The 16,214-nt window shown below is 49.7% G+C and overlaps 1 protein-coding gene across 1 annotated transcript in view; it reads right to left on the bottom strand.

Moving 5' to 3' along the window:
• Positions 1–16,214, bottom strand: part of MOV10 (Mov10 RNA helicase) — a gene marked incomplete at its 5' end in the record, with an annotated part of 24,208 nt that extends 7,994 nt beyond the window's left edge. Inside the window, 6 exons of the mRNA XM_081113252.1 lie at positions 212–380; positions 1,048–1,182; positions 2,845–3,103; positions 3,302–3,537; positions 3,810–3,983; positions 16,081–16,214. Coding sequence (XP_080969378.1) covers positions 212–380; positions 1,048–1,182; positions 2,845–3,103; positions 3,302–3,537; positions 3,810–3,983; positions 16,081–16,214 — 1,107 coding nt within the window. The remainder of the gene's footprint in view (positions 1–211; positions 381–1,047; positions 1,183–2,844; positions 3,104–3,301; positions 3,538–3,809; positions 3,984–16,080) is intronic.

Below are 16,214 nucleotides of genomic sequence, written 5' to 3'. Positions count from 1 at the left end.
ATGGCAGCTATATCATAGCTCCCCACTGCCCTGCTCTGACCCTCTTTCTGGGCACAGGATGCCCACGCTGCCCCCTGCTGAGCCCTCGGGAGGGGGGGGGGGGCAGAAACATTTTCATCCTTCCTCTTGTCTTGCCCAGCCGGCAGGAGCAGCATTCTGCCCACAGCCAGTGGGCTGAGCCCCCATCCCCGCCCCCGATCCAAGCCCCAACCTCCAACATGAGCAGCTTGGGGTTCTGGGAGACGGAGTCCAAGTTCATGGGCACCGACTCCAGGTCATAGTGCCGGATGTCATGCTCCATCTGCAGCTCTTCCAGGTGCAGCAGTAGCTGGAATTTCCTCTGGTAGTTTCTGCACTTCAGGGATGTCTCTAGTTGGGCCCTAGCAGTGACGGTGTGGGGGGTTGGGGGGGCAGGAGGAGGATGGGTCAGGTAGCCCCCATGCCCAGGAGCATCTACCCTCTCCCATCTGCAGCTCTGGGACTATGAGCATCAGGAATCCGAGAAACTAGAAGGACCCTGAAGAAGGGAACCCTGGCTCTTATTCCCTGCCGCCCCCCCCCCCCCCCCGCCCCGCCTTGAGTGGGCACTGGAGCCCTGGGCCTGGAACATACTCCTCTTATGACCTCCACCCTCACCTCGTTCACGGGTCACTCCCTGCTCCAATGTCACCCTCTCCAAAAGGTGGGGACTGACCGCCCTCTGCAAAGCGGCACAACCCATCCCCTCCCTTGCCCTGCTTGAGCTCTGGCTGAGCTTTACGTTAGCTCTTCAGAGCATTCATCACTCCATGAAGTTATAAGATAAACGGTCTTTTGAAGAAATGTTAAGATCAATGCTCATTTCTCCCCCGACTCATATAGGCACGGCCCTCATGTGACCGACCCACCCAGAACCGTGCCCTGCGCATGCGCAGTGCGTGCTGAGGAAGGGGAGGCATGAATGGAGCCGGGGAGGCTGCAGGGTGGGGTGGCTGCGGCGCGTGGGTGGGAAGAAGCCAGCGGGGAACAGACTCAGAGAGCGTGAGGGTGCAGAGGACTGGTGCTTACTTGATCTCAGCAATCTCCTTTGGGGCAGTGAAGATACTTCTTCCCTGAAGAAGGGTGGGGAGCAGACGCCGGAGGCAGGAGGGCGGGTGGTATGTCCCCAGCGCCAAACTTAGCTCCAGGTCATAGCCCTTTGCACTGGAGGAACGGGGGAAGAGAAGCTGTCGCAAACACAGGCCCCTCACTTCAGAGAGGCGAGCGCACCCCTCCCTGGGGGGGTGGGGGGTGGGGGGGGTGGCAGGAGCCCTACACAGTACCACTGCGGAAAGGGGTCAGCAGCCTTCGCCCAAGGAAGCCTGACTCACTACGTCACGAGGCTGCTCACCCCAAGGCTGGACCATTCATTCTCAGTTCTTGAAAATGCACGATACTTGAAAACTTAAAAATATACATGTACCCCTGACCGGTTTGGCTCAGTGGATAGAGCGTCGACCGGCAGACTGAAGGGGTCCCAGGTTCGATTCCGGTCAAGGGCATGTACCTTGGTTGCGGGCACATCTCCAATAGGGGGTGTGCAGGAGGCAGCTGATTAATGCTTCTCTCTCATCGACGTTTCTAACTCTCTATCCCTCTCCCTTCCTCTCTGTAAAAAATCAATAAAATATATTAAAAAATACACACACACACACACACACACACACACACACGTAAGCATGTAAGCTCGGCCGGTGTTGCTCAGTGGTTGAGGGTCAACCCATTAACCAGGAGGTCACCACAGTTCATTTACTGGTCAGGGCACATGCCTGGGTTGCAGGCTTGATCCCCAGTAGGGGGCGTGTAAGAGGCAACCAATCAATGATTCTTTCTCTCCCTTTCCCTTCCTCTCTGAAATCAATAAAAACATATTTTAAAAAATTTAAATATATATATGTAATACATATACATGTACATAACAATACACATTCATCAGAAAATAGGTAATAAAAAAGTAAGTAAACAGCATTCTCACCATCCAGGCATAACCAATGTTAGCTTTTTGGTATGCAGCTGTCCACACTTCTGTCTTTGTTAATTTGCATAATACACATATATTTTTAACAAAAAGAGCACAATGGTCTATAGTTTGCTTTTTTGGTGAACAGTATTGTGTGAACATCCAGCCACGTCTGATTCTATTATTCCATTCACAATAAATGTTGAGAAAAGGGAAATTTATAGAGACGGGAAGCAGATGAGAGGATCCTCAGGACCGGGAGGGAACGGGGAGAAGAAGGGTGAGAGCCGAAGAGGACAGGTTCCTTTTGGGGATAAGGAAACATTCTAAAATAGATTGTGGCGCCCTAACTGGTTTGGCTCAGTGGATAGAGCGTCGGCCTGCAGACCGAAGGGTCCCAGGTTTGATTCCGGTCAAGGGCATGTACCTTGGTTGCGGGCACATCCCCAGTGGGGGGTGTGCAGGAGGCAGCTGATCGATGTTTCTCTCTCATCGATGTTTCTAACTCTTTATCCCTCTCTCTTCCTCTCTGTAAAAAAAATCAATAAAATATATTTAAAATAGATTGTGGTGATGGCTGCACATGTGTGTGAATATTCAAAGAACCACTGACTCGTACATTTTAAACGGGCAAACTGAAGGGCATATGAATTGCCTCAATAAAGCTGTTAAAAAAGGAGGGAGATGTGTGTATGGGGGCTGCCTAATAACCCACCACGGAGTGGAAAAGCCTTAACATTTTTTCACACTGTCCGCATATCGGCAACTTTCTCCCTGAAGGAGTTCAGAACTCACAGTGAGGAAAGGGGGCCCGCACTGTCGCATCGGGGCACCCCAGCCTGGACTGGGCTGGAGGGAGAAGTTACCGGTCAGGTCTCTGTCCTTCCTCAACCCGGGCGGTCACGACAGGGTTTCCAGTGATCCGGGCCCGCTTGAAGGGCGCCGTGGGCTTCAGCTGTGCGGCCAGGGGACTGTGGGCGACGGCAGCCAGGAAGCGGGCAATGTAGAAAGTGCCAGCTCCTTCCGAGCCCGGCTCCTCGGGGCCCAGCAGCTCCCAGATCACCGTGGCCGGGAAGTAGCCCACGAAGCTGGTCTGACAGTGGACGAGGAGCTCATAGCACTCACCTGGGGGAGCGGGCTGAGTGAGTGGGGGGGTGGTGGGAGAGGGGTCCCCCACCAGCAACCGGCCCTGGAAACTGCCCCACAGGGCCCCATCCCCAGGCAGGAGCCACAGGACAGCACCAGCGTGGTTCCTAAGCACCAGCCCTCCCTCGGGCCAGCCCCTGCCCACCCCGAGGCTCATTCCTCTGGAAACCCACTCACCAGGGCCCAGTGAACAGGGCAGCTTTTGGTCCCCTTTGTAGAATTTAAACTGGGGGGTCCGGGAGAGTGGAAAGACGTGGGTGAGGGTGACGGGCTGGGTTCCTCCATTCTGAAGCCTCAGGGTCAGCATCTCCTTGCGGTTCAAATCCAGGCGGATCAGGAGCTGCCCATCCTGGGTCTCATGGGGCCCCTGGACTTCCACGTCCACCCCATGTTTCCCTTGCAGATACTCAGCCCTGGGGAGAGTGGGAGTCAAGGAGGGGCTGGGGCGGGAGGGGCCTGGTTGGATGTTGCCCTCAGGGAGTGGCAGCTGTCCTGGACAACCACTCCCCCCCCACCCCCCCACCCCCCGACCATTTAGCTCCTTTCCTACCCTTACCCCCACTTCTTAAAGGACGGCCTTACCCCAAAGGGAGGCAACTCACACTTTCTCAGCCAGACAGCTTCCCCCAAGCCCCACCCGCTTACACACACACACACACACACACACACACACACACACACACACCTGTCATGGAAGATCTTGGCAAACAGTGACTTGTGGTGGTATGTGCTGGTATCGGACGCGTCGGTCCAGCGGTCCAGTTTGAAGAACCTGACCCGCTTCTTGGTGACATAGGCCAGATTGGCACTCTTCATCCCATACAGCATGGAGGAGAAGCCAGGGGCAGGTTTCCCAAAGCTGCCGGAAGCAGAGGAGACTGGGAGGTGAGGGGGGCGGGGCCAGGGGGATGCAGGGAGCGTGCTGGGGAGGGTGTCTGAGGGTCGCTCTGCTGCAGGACAGGCCGGGACAGGGACAGGCTCAGGCTGGGGATCGTAGGACTTCTCCATGTTTTCAGGAAAGGCAACGGGACTCTCCGGGACAAACTCGGACAGTTTTAAACAGCAGGTGTGTACGTGCGTTCCGAGGAGGAACGTCCCATTGTGGCTGTTGATTTTGAGGACCAGGAGGGAGAGAGAAACGAAGGTTTTCTGGGAGGAAAACTACTGGGGACCAAAAAAGATACAGCCAGCCCCGCGGGAAGAACGAAGGCTAAGGGGAAGCCAAGGAGTGGATTCCGAGGGGGGGCCTGGGGTCCAGCCTGAGGCGGGAGTGAGAGGGGTCAGAGAGACAGAATGGGTGTCCGGTGGGGGCGGGCAAGGCGGCTGATCAGACAGCACTTTTGCACCCGAAGTCAAAGCGCGCAGGTAGAACCCAAGCAGGAAGAGAAAGGGTCCTTGTCCAGAGATCACATAGCTGGCTCTGTGCCTGGAGAAGGTGAAGACAGGGAAAACTGGTCAGAGGAGCAAGAACTCAACGTTCTGTGCCTGAAATTCGGTTTAGTCAACACAACCAACGCTTACAGAGACCTGCTATGTGCCAGACACTAGCCGCTGGGGCTCAGAGCAGCAAGAGCCCCAGGCTCGCCTCGATCCCAGCCCACCGCCTGGGGGCAGCGAGGGGCTTTCAGGGTAGCACTGGGCCCAGCCTGGGGGCAGACGTGGGTGTTCACGAAGGTCTCCCCAGGAGCCTGCGTCAGGAGCTTGCCAGGAGCTTGCGTCAGGTGCAAGGGTGCGTGCCAAGTGTGCACTAGGTGGAGGAGTAGGCGAGAGCAAGGGCGGAGGGGCTTGCCACTAGCCGCCTCCCTTCAGGTTACTTCACCTGAGTCTCAGAGCCTCACTTCCCTCCTCTATAAAATGGGGACAATGACAGACTTACCTGGCAGGGCTGTGAGGGTTACCCGAGACGGACACAGCAGTGAACCACTGAACCCAGTGCTTGGCACATAAGGAGACCTCGGTAAGGTATAAGGTGCGCTATGATTAGTATCACACACAGTCTGGTTGTACTAGGGTGAAAAGTGCAAGGGAGGGAGTGGCAGGAGGCAGCAGAGGTGGGCAGGGACCAGGTCACACATAGTTCTGCAGGCCTGACCTTGACCCCGAAGGCCAGCAGTCCTCCTCCTTTACTGGCACCCAGGAGCCAGAGGGCATCCCCACATGTGACATACTTCCTGGGCATATTCAAGCTCTGGACAGCTCACCACCCTCCCTCGATGCCTTCCAGGGAATGAAAGCAAATCCTCGCTCATAAGAACCATGGTGATCCCTGTTTAACTAACTATGAAGGCTGAATCGGCATGCTCACCCACTAGCGCATCGTGAGAGAATTTACAGTCACAGACGTTTCCCTGGTGCCCCCTGCCTGTAACTCTGCCCTTTTCCTTCACCCCAAATAAATGAGAATGTCATGGTGCAGAAAACGTTGAATCAGCTCTGACTTGGGTTAAAAAGATAAGGCATCATTTGAAAACACAATAGAAAATGCGCTCAGTAAATGCTAGCTACTCATATTAGTACCCGTATTAGTAGTGATAATGGTAACGAATGGTGAGCAGCAGGAGCAGAAGCAGCAACTTACTTTCAGCCCGAATCAGAGGCTACACTGCGGTTACAGAAGCCCCGGGTTGGTGGGTTTTAAGCAGGGGAGTGGCAAGACCAGATGTGCATTCCACATCACTCTGGCATCAGGATTGGAGGGTAGATTTGCTGGAGGCAAGACTGTAGGCAGAAGACCAGTTAGAAGAAGGCCATTGCAACAGTCGAACTGAAAGATGACCAGGGCAGGAACAAGGCAGTGGTAAGGAGAGGAAAGGGGCCAGATCTGAAAATGCGGAGAAGGTAAGGTGAGGAGGATTTAGTGATTGTCTGGAAGGGGAATGGAGGCTAGGACAATGCCGAAATCAGTGGGGTGGCTTTAGGGGGTTTCCTGAGATAGAAGGCAAGGACAGGAGGAGAAGGATGCTGGAGGGACTGACCGTGACATTTGGATTTGGACATGCTCAGTTTGAGATTCCAGTGGCAGGTGGCTCCGGAGATTCAGGCCAAAGTCAAAGTCAAAGAGAGCCTAACATTAGGGTGCCCCCAGGTTGCAGTTACAATCACAGTGTTTAGGATCTCCCCAGGTGGTGTGAGTCCTCTGAGAACAGTGGGGGCCAGGACAACCCAGGGAGGAAGAGGAAACAGAGAAGGAACCTTTCCCCTACCCCCACCCCCGGAAGGAGGAGTATCAGGAAGAAGTCTTAAAATCAGGTATCAGCCTCCAACGCTGTGGAGTCATAAAGGGACCGAAATCAGGAGTCACCATAAACTTTCACCAGGACTCCTTGGTCAGTGAGTCATTCAGCTCCATGGACTAAGCACAAACTCAAATGCAGACAGAAGCCAGGCTCCAAAGGTAACTATCTCTGCTGCCCTCAGCCCCAGGCACCTGTACAGCGCCATTGCTGAATCAGTAGTGTAAGGAGGAACGGCCCTCATCTCCAGACAGATGTTGCCAGCAGGGGAGGCAGGCCCATGATGGCCAGATCTGGCTTTTGAGAGAGGCCCAAATCAAAATTTTTATGTGAAATCGCCTATTTCTGGAAACTTCTGTGTGGGCTCAGGGGCAGGAGGAACTCAACTTTGCAAGTTTTACAACCTCTACTGTGGGTGCTACCATCACAACACTTCTCAAATTATTCCCCATGTCTGATACTACTACCCAAAGTCACCCATCCCTGCCTGGTCTAAGGTGGCAATCATAAAAAAAATGTTTGTTTTGTAATCACAAACTTAGTACATACTGGTTGGAAAAAAAGCCCCAATTCTTGTATTATATATCTAGTCACCTAGATTTCTAGGGGGAAAAAAGATAAACAATAGGAAACTTGAATATTCAACCTTAAAGAATAAATCCAGATGACCAAAAAAGTATAAAATATGCTTCAAAAGTAGAGATGCAAATTAAAGTAAAAATGAGATACCATTTACTCAGCCGGTGTGGATCAATGGTTGAGCGTCGAACTATGAATTAACAGTGGTTCTCAACCTTCCTAATGCCGTGACCCTTTAATACAGTTCCTCATGTTGTGGTGACCCCCAATTTCATGGTTACAAATTGAACATAATTAAAGCATAGTGATTCATCACAAAAACAATATGTAATTATATATGTGTTTTCTGATGGTCTTAGGCGACCCCTGTGAAAGGGTCGTTTGACCCCCAAAGGGGTCGCGACCCACAGGTTGAGAACCACTGAATTAGGAGGTCAGTTTGACTTTAGGCTCGATCCCCAGTAGGGGGCATGCAGGAGGCAGATAATCAATGATTCTCTCTCATCATGGATGCTTCTATCTCTCTCTCTCCCTTCCTTTCTGAAATCAATAAAAAAGAGAGAGAGAGACAATTTTATTTCCATTAGACTGACAAAAGTGGAAAACTAGTCATCACATGTATTGCTGTCAGTATATATGGAAAAGTGAACTGTCATACACAGCTGATAGAGAGGTGAAGTATTACAATCTCTGGAAAAACAATCTGGCAATATCTCCTAACACTAGAAATGTAAGTATCCTGTAACTCAGGAATCCCATTCCTAGGAATGTATCCCCTGGAAAGAGAAGTACCAGTGTATAAGGACATATGCACAAGGATGCCTACTGCAGAGTCATCCACAATGGCCAAGAACTGGAAACAAAACACATGCCCACCAATAGGGAGATGGCTGAATAAACTATAAACACCCACTTCCTGCAATATTGTGCAGCCATTAAGAAGAATGCACCAGCCCTGGCTGGTTTGGCTCACTGGATAGAGTGTCGGCCTGGGGACTGGAGGGTCCCGGGTTCGATTCCGGCCAAGGGGTTGCGGGCACATCCCCAGTGGGGGGGGGGGGGGGGTGCAGGAGGCAGCTGATTGATGCTTCTCTCTCATCGATGTTTCTAACTCTCTGCCCCTCTCCCTTCCTCTCTGTGAAAAATCAATAAAATATATTTTTTTAAAAAAAGAAAGAAGAATGCACCACACACTCAAGTGTCTATAACTTAAAAAGCTGACAATACTACATGTTGACAAGAACACGGGAATAACAGAACACACATGCATTGTGAGTTGGAATATAAACGATGCAATCGTGTTGGAAAGGGTCTGGAAGTTTCATGTAAAACTAAACACACACCGTAATTTTCTGATTTTTCAATGAAAAGTATAGATTATTGTACTATGCTGTGAACTACATTAAAAAAAACAATACAACTCTAATACCTAATGTGGACCTAGGACTGGTAACTTATTCGACAAGTACTTGTTGGGAGGATGTGGTTTAGTTGGTTGGGCATCACACGGTTGCTGGTTTAATTCCTGGTTAGGGCACTTGCACGGGTTCTGGTTCGTCTTGATCCCCCATAGCGGGTGTGCAGGAAGCCGCTGATAGATGTTTCACTCTCACATCAATGTTTTTTTCTCTCTCTCTCTCAAAATCAATTTTTTTAAAAAAATATATATTTTATTGATTTTTTTACAGGGAAGAAGGGAGAGGAATAGAGAGTTAGAAACATTGATGAGAGAGAAACATCGATCAGCCGCTTCCTGCACACCTCCCACTGGGGATGTGCTCACAACCAAGGTACATGCCCTTGACCGGAATCGAACCTGGGACCTTTCAGTCTGCAGGCCGACGCTCTATCCACTGAGCCAAACCGGTTAGGCTCAAAACCAATTTTTACAATGTTTAAAAAAAATTTAAATCATTCCAGACTGTTATTTTATACATGAAACAGATGCCAATGCAAACATTAAACTGCTGGCTGGCACTCAGCACCATGTGCAGTGGCCTGGGATGTGAGGTGCCAGGCGACACAGACCGTCTAAACTCGGACAAGCTCTACAAAAGGAGAAAAAGCAACAAAAGGGAATTAAATCTATGAAGACGTGGCCACATTACTTTTACTTTTTATATTTAAAAATTATTATTATATTTAATGGTCACACTACTTTCAGATGGAGTCGTAGGCAACAGAATAAATGAAGGCGGATTTAAGTGATAAGAGCTTTATTAAAATTGCTGGGAAGTTGTGAGCAGCAGGTTCAGGAAATGGGCAGGAACTAGGGAAGGCTGGGCAACTTCCCCTCAGAAAAGACTTCGCTGTCATAACCAAAACAAGAGGTTAACACATTAAGCGCCCAGCCCGTTTTGTTTTCCGGACGGAAAGTCTAGTGTCAGTCACCGGTGACTGACTGGGCGCTTAACGCGCTAACCAGCCTGGCCGGGTCGTCAGCTAGTTAGAGCATTGTCCTGATGCACCGAGGTTGTGGGTTCAGATCCTGGTCAGGGCACATAAAAAAAAAACCAACCAATGAATGCGTAACTAAGGGGAACAACACATGGATGTATCTCTCTCTCTCTAAAAACCAATAAAAAAAAGTTTTTAAAAGAAAGAGGTTAAGCAATGTGCCCGAGATTTCCAACAAACCAAAGTGGCGAATATTACCTACCCTCTGACCCAGCAATGCTACCCCTTAGGAAAAGGGAAGTGAAAATATACGTCTACAAAACAATCTGTACAAGAATGTTCACAGCAGTTTTATTCAAAATAGCCCTAAACTGAAAACAATGTCCACGAACAAGAGAATGGATAAACTGTGATTTGTATTCACACAAGGAACATTACTCTGTGATACAAAAACAAACAAACAAACAAATAAAAACGACACCCGATGGATACACACCAAGTGGTTGAATCTGTAAAAGAGTACTAGTATGTGTATCCATTAAGTGAAGTTCTAGAACAGGCATATTACCTCAAAACTCATCAGAGCAGCGGTGGCTTCCGGGTGGGTGTGAGGAGATAAGGAAACTTTCTGGAGTGATGTCATGTCCTATATCTTGACAGGGGGTTGTACACAGGTATATGCATTTGTTAAAACTCATAGAATGGTTTACCTAAATCTGTCCGTTTCATTGCATGTAAATTTTACTAAAAAAAAAAAATCATAAACAATTTTGGAACTTATAGTTCATGCTGAAGTGAACTGATGTCTGTAACTTACTTTGAAATGAATAAAAAAACAAAATGTTGGGCAAACCCCCAACGATGCATTAGAGGTGTCCACCAGACAATTAGGCGATATTTCCAGGATGTGCTGTTGAGTAAGAAAATGTGTGTAACATGACCACTTAAAAAAAAATAATAAAACCACCACCAAAAAAATACCCTGGTTGGTATCATGAACTAGCTTGCATGCATAAAGAGATAAATGAGCCCTGGCCGGTTTGACTCAGTGGATAGAGCGTCAGCCCGAGGACTGAAGGGTCCCGGGCTCGATTCCAGTCAAGGGCATATGCCGGGGTTGTGGGCTCGGTCCCCAGTGGGGCGGCCTTGTAAACGCAGACCTAAAGTAACCACAAAAGATGATCTGAAATGAAAACTTTTTTTTAAAAAAAAATATATTTTATTGATTTTTTACAGAGAGGAAGGGAGAGAGATAGAGAGCTAGAAACATCGATGAGAGAGGAACATCGATCAGCTGCCTCCTGCACATCTCCTACTGGGGATGTGCCTGCAACCCAGGTACATGCCCTTGACCGGAATCGAACCTGGGACCTTTCAGTCCACAGGCTGACGCTCTATCCACTGAGCCAAACCGGTTTCGGCTGAAATGAAAACTTTTAACTAAAAGTAGTTTATGGCAGGGTCGTCATGTCCTAGACTAGATTCTTCCCTGACAAAAGTCAATCTTTATCTTGAGGGGGCCCACCAATGACAACAGACCTTTGGAATGTCAGGATAACGCCCTTTTCCCAGACCACACCCGGAGAGACCATAAACCTGCTCACTGTTATGGTTATCACCTTAATCCTTGACTGCTAACTATCCTGTTATCACGTTAATTGTTGGCTGTCCTGTCCCCACCTATGTAAGAGATGTAAGTGTCTATCATTTTACTGTTTATCTAATCCCAGAGGTTTCCCCTGCTTTGCTTTCTGCCACCTCCCTCATCTGTCACCAATGGATTTCACGTAACCTACTTGCTGCTTCTCTTTGGGTTGTAATATATAACATTAGGTGCAAAACTGCCTTTCTCCGTTGACACTGATGAGCAAAAAATGGTGTCTTTTTTAAATTTGCATTTTCCCCTGATGATCATATAGTTGGAGGACCTTGCCTTCTGTTGAACAGTCATTTACGTTTCTTCTGTGAACTGCCTGAGGGTATCGTTTTTCCCAAGCTCTGGGAGCTGGTTCCTCCTTCACACCCTCTCCTAGTTCACCTCCTAAATAGGCAAGAACTATCCTCATGAACAGAAATCAGATCGGGCCCTCCAATTTATAACGCCACCGTCTACAGGATTACGTCTCATGTTTTCAGATGGTACAGCTAAGTCCTCCACGTAACGATGATGATGCCAACACAATAACATCAACAACAGAAAACACCCAGAACTCCCCGTGCTGTTCTGAGCGCCTATGCACAGGATCTCCTTTAATCCTCACAGTAACCCTTTGGGGTAGCAACTATTGTCATTCCATTTTAGAGAAGAAAATAAGGGACAGGTTCATACCCTAAGGGCGGACAATCCATCCTTAATGACCGACTTTGGCCCCTGCTGTTTGTTGAGTGAACAATAACTATTCTTTTCAGACTCCGTTCAGGAAAGAATAGGAGCTAGAGGAGGAGTATTTCAGAACATAGTATCAGGGTTGGAAGCCGTCTTAAAGGGACATCTCATTCCATGTTTTTCAAACTCGGGGTTGCAACTCTCATTGGTGGGTCAAGACCAGGGTTTTTATAAAATGGAAACAGAGTAGAATTAAAAGCAGCGGAGGGCAGGGAGTGAGGCTAGGTATTGTTTCAAGGACACGTATTGTTCCCTGAAGCAGGGTTTATCAGGCCCTGAAGTAAAATGCATTTTTTTTTTACTGTGGACAGAGATCCAAGTACCAAGCCATTCTCCACGCCAGGAGCCCCAGTGATCTTCCTAAAACCCTGATTCTGTCGGTCTCCTACTTTGAAACTTCGTGCTTTCCTATTTCTGTTGAAATTTAAAAGAAAACAAACCAACCCCACAATGTCTCTCGGCGGGTCCACAAGGTCCTATTCCATCCAGACCCTGCCTCCCTCTGGCCTCAAGTCACCCCAAGACTTTGAAGGGGTTACTCCCTCTGTCTGGAATGCTCTTCCCTGCCCCCCCCCCCCCCCCCCGCATCTGCTAACTCCTGCTTATCTCTCAAGATTCCATCCAAACATCACTTTATCCCAGAAACCTCAAATTCCTAGACTAGGTCAGGCCTGTAAGGTATACACTCTCAACGCATAACTAGACTTTTCCTTACAAGCACTCATCACAACAGCCATTAAATAATTATGTTTAATCACCGCCCCCTTCCTTAGACAGTTAGGTTCCTTCTGTGTATTCATGGTGACTCACGCAAGGAGCACCTTGCTCTCAGGAGGCATCCGGCCAGTATTTGTTGATAAAATAATGAGTCTCCTGCCCGAGGTGAGAAACTTTTCGGGGCACCAGGCCCTACTCCATTCTAAAAGGACAGCCACAACTCCCAAAGCCCGAGCAACATGCCACACAGGATGAAGGCCTTACCAACCGTCGCTCATTCTGGTCTCACGCAATCCTGAGAGAAAGGCATTTTTCACATACTTCAGGTAGGAAAACGGAGAGATGTTAAAGAGGAAGAAACAACAGGCCCAAGTAGAGCTGCCTGCCCCCAGGACAACACACCAAGACCTGAGGGCAGTTTCAGCCAATACCAGGAATGTGACCTCAAACCAGCCTGGAATTTCCTGATCAACACTGGTGAGGTAAGAGGCCTGATAAGACCCCTGCCGCCAGCCCTCCGGCCCCACCCCCCAAAGGTGTTCCAGCCAGAAACATCCTTTCTTTTCTTTTGCTAATAACTTTCTTGTCCGGCCCAGTTCCTGCCCATGAAACCTTCCAGTTTGTACCACTTCTTGGAGGGCTTTTGTCTTTACAGGGATGCGGCCTGATTCAGGAATTGTTCAATAAAGCCAATTAAATCTTTAAGATGTACTCGATGGGATTTTCGTTCTTGACTAGATTGTTGTTCAAAATCTATGCCACTAGATTTGAACTCCAGCTGTATTGCCTGGTCTACACATCTGCCACTCCTTACTAGAATACTGTCATAGTAATAGTGATAAGGACAGGAGAGAACCAGCTTGTACTCTGATGAACACTTGTGTGATGACGGATGTTACTGAGAGCCACCTGGACTGCTGTGGGTCAGAACAGGGTTAGAAACGGGTCCCTGATTTCAGACATCGATCGTCCTCTCTTCACCCACGCTCCACGCTGCCTTGCTCCACGCCGGACGGCAGAGGAAGGACCAAAGTCTCCCGTTCAGAGCACAAGCTGGTTACCTATCACAGTGTCACTCAGAAGGTGTCTGTCATTCCTAAGGGCAGCATTCAGCTATGGTCTTATCTATACGGTGCAGCTAGGGCTTGGCCAGAGTGGTCATTCCCTGTGCTATTTAATATTTCACAAAAAAATAATTTTTCTACATTTCCTATAACACTCTTTAATTATTTTCTATTGCTATAACATTGTAACACTCTCTACTTATTTCCTATCATTATCACTATTACTATGACAAATACACTATTTATTATTTTTAAAAATATATTTTGATTGACTTCAGAGAGGAAGGGAAAGGGAGAGAGATTGAAACACCAATGATGAGCATCTTAGATCAGCTGCCTCCTGCATGCCCCCACTGGGGATCAAGCCCACAACCTGGGCATGTGCCCTGACTGGGAATCGAACCGTGACCTCCTGGTTCATAGGCCAATGCTCAACCACTGAGTAACACCGGCAGGGCTGGAATACACTCTTTAGAGGCAGGATGAAGGCACAGGCACAGTGCAGTCTCCTTAAGTAGGTTTCCTAACTGAATAAAGAGATGGGAAAAAGAAAGAATTGGGAGCAGAGCATGTTGTAACATCCTAAAATAACCCTGTCGGAAAGGGCCAATTCCTAACAGTGTAGGAATCTCCCTAGAATTCCTGACAGTGAGGGGTTGGAGGGGACAGGGGTGACAGGAGCTATACCTCTCCTACAGTCTATTGTCTTGTAGATCAACTATACTAATTCAGTTAGGTTCCACAAGCATTTAATGAGCTTCTACTACATACAAGGCTCTAAGGGGGGGACTGCCGGGAGGTGCAAATAGGATGAAAAACCTGTCCGTGTCTTCAGAGGATCTGACGCTCTGGTGGGGGAAGACTGCCTCTACCAGCTCTAAAGAAGGCGAAGTGTAATCCTGCTATAACCAGGGTGTGAAGGAGTTATGAGAGCCCCCGGGAAGAAGCACTGAATTCCCACTGGGAGGTTGAGGGTTGATGTCACAGCATTCCAGCCTGGGCTTGACAGTACTGATTAGAATCCAACTCTCCACCTGGAGTAGGGAGCATGAGGGGGGCATGTCGAGTGAACCTAATTCCCCCTTAGGGACAGAAGTGTAATTCTTTCCACCGTGAAAGTCTTTAAAATATTCAAGGTCAATTGTTCCTCCCATCAAGGCAAACATTTTTGGGTTTCTTTTGACGGGGTCTCACAATTGACTATGAATCAACTGAGAACTTTACTCTTCCTCCTCCTCCTCCAAATACTAAAACTCTATCCTTCCAAGCCAGGGTCAATGCCACTTTCTCTACTGAATTCTCTTGTATACCGTGTGCCTATCTCAGCTTCTATGTCTCCCCTGGGATCATACATTTTCCATCCTTATATTACCCAAGGTGCCCAGTGTAGTGAGGGGGCACAAACAGGTCTCATCTTTGCTGCTTCTTCAGATGTTGCTCAAGCCTGTAAATGACCCTCTTAAAAAGGTGACACTCATACGCCAAGGTTGTGGGTTCGATCCCCGTCAGGGCACATACAAGAATCAACCAATGAATGCATAAATAAGTGGAACAACTCGATGTCTCTCTTTCTCCCTTCCTCTCTCAAAAATCAATCAATACAAAAGGCATCACCTGATATTGAAACCAATATTCCAGATATAATCTGGTCAATATGGAGTCACTCCCCCTCCCCCTAATACATATTTCTAATAACACAATCCCACACTTCTTTCACTCTTTCTGCAGCCATACTGGCCTTCCCTCTGCTAAAATCCAGTCTTTTTCAGGTCTGTTATTAAGACTAACCCCTTATTCAGTTGTAGAAGTCTTTACACTTATCCCTGTTAAATTGTTTCTTGGTTTTCTGCAGCCTATTGATAGAGGTGTTTTTGCAGCACAATTCTACGGTTGGACAGAGTGAAGTCTCTTTGATTTCCACTTGGATGGCAGCAGGAAAGGCGACCAAACAGCCTTCAGCCACAGGATGGAAGGGGCCGCCTGGGGACTGGCCTGGCCTGGGTCTCCATGGAGAAGCCACAGGTGCTCTCGGAGGTTCGGCACGTATGTAGCTGGTGCCTTTTCTCCTTCCGAACCCCCTGAGGTTCTCCCTCCTACACCAGCTTTGGGGGGTAGGGGTGGGGGTGTAGGGAGACATAGGGGACCCTGAAGCAGCCCCTCAACCAGGGGGCGGGGGTGCCATGCAGCCCGCGCCGGGGCTCGCCGCCGCCACCAGGAGGCTGCTTCCCCGCGCGTGCGCGACGCCCAGACCCCCACCCCACGCGCCCCTCCCCCGCCCAGCGCTGTCCCCTCGCCCCCAGGAGCCGCGGGTGCCCGCACGACCCCGCCCCGGGCCGGGCCGCCGGGGGGCGAGGGATGCGCGGGAGGCTCTTCGCGGGACGTGGGCGCAGGGGTCCGCCGGGCGGGGCGGGCGGGGCGTGGGCACCGCGCGGGAGGGGAGGTCCGCGCCGCCCCAGGACCCGCCGAGCCGCCGCCGGAGCTGCGTCCCCCCGGCTCGGGGCGGGCAGGGCGGCCCGGCGCGGGGGTCGTGGCGGCGAAGTGGGCCCGCGATTCGGGGCCAGGGAGCGGGCCGGCCCGTACCTGGGCTTGAACTTCTGGTTATAGATGGTCCGCAGGCACTCGCGGTCTGTCTCCTTGTCCAGCCCCTCCGCGAGCAGGAAATTCTCGAAGGCTTGGCCGGTTTCCCGGAGCTTCCGGCAGCTGAACTTGGGCAT

Source organism: Myotis nattereri (assembly GCF_964212035.1).
Source record: "Myotis nattereri genome assembly, chromosome: 18".
Taxonomy (NCBI): Eukaryota; Metazoa; Chordata; class Mammalia; order Chiroptera; family Vespertilionidae; genus Myotis; species Myotis nattereri.
The sequence above is the reverse complement of the archived record's forward strand: the minus strand, read 5'-3'. Positions and strand labels throughout refer to the sequence as shown.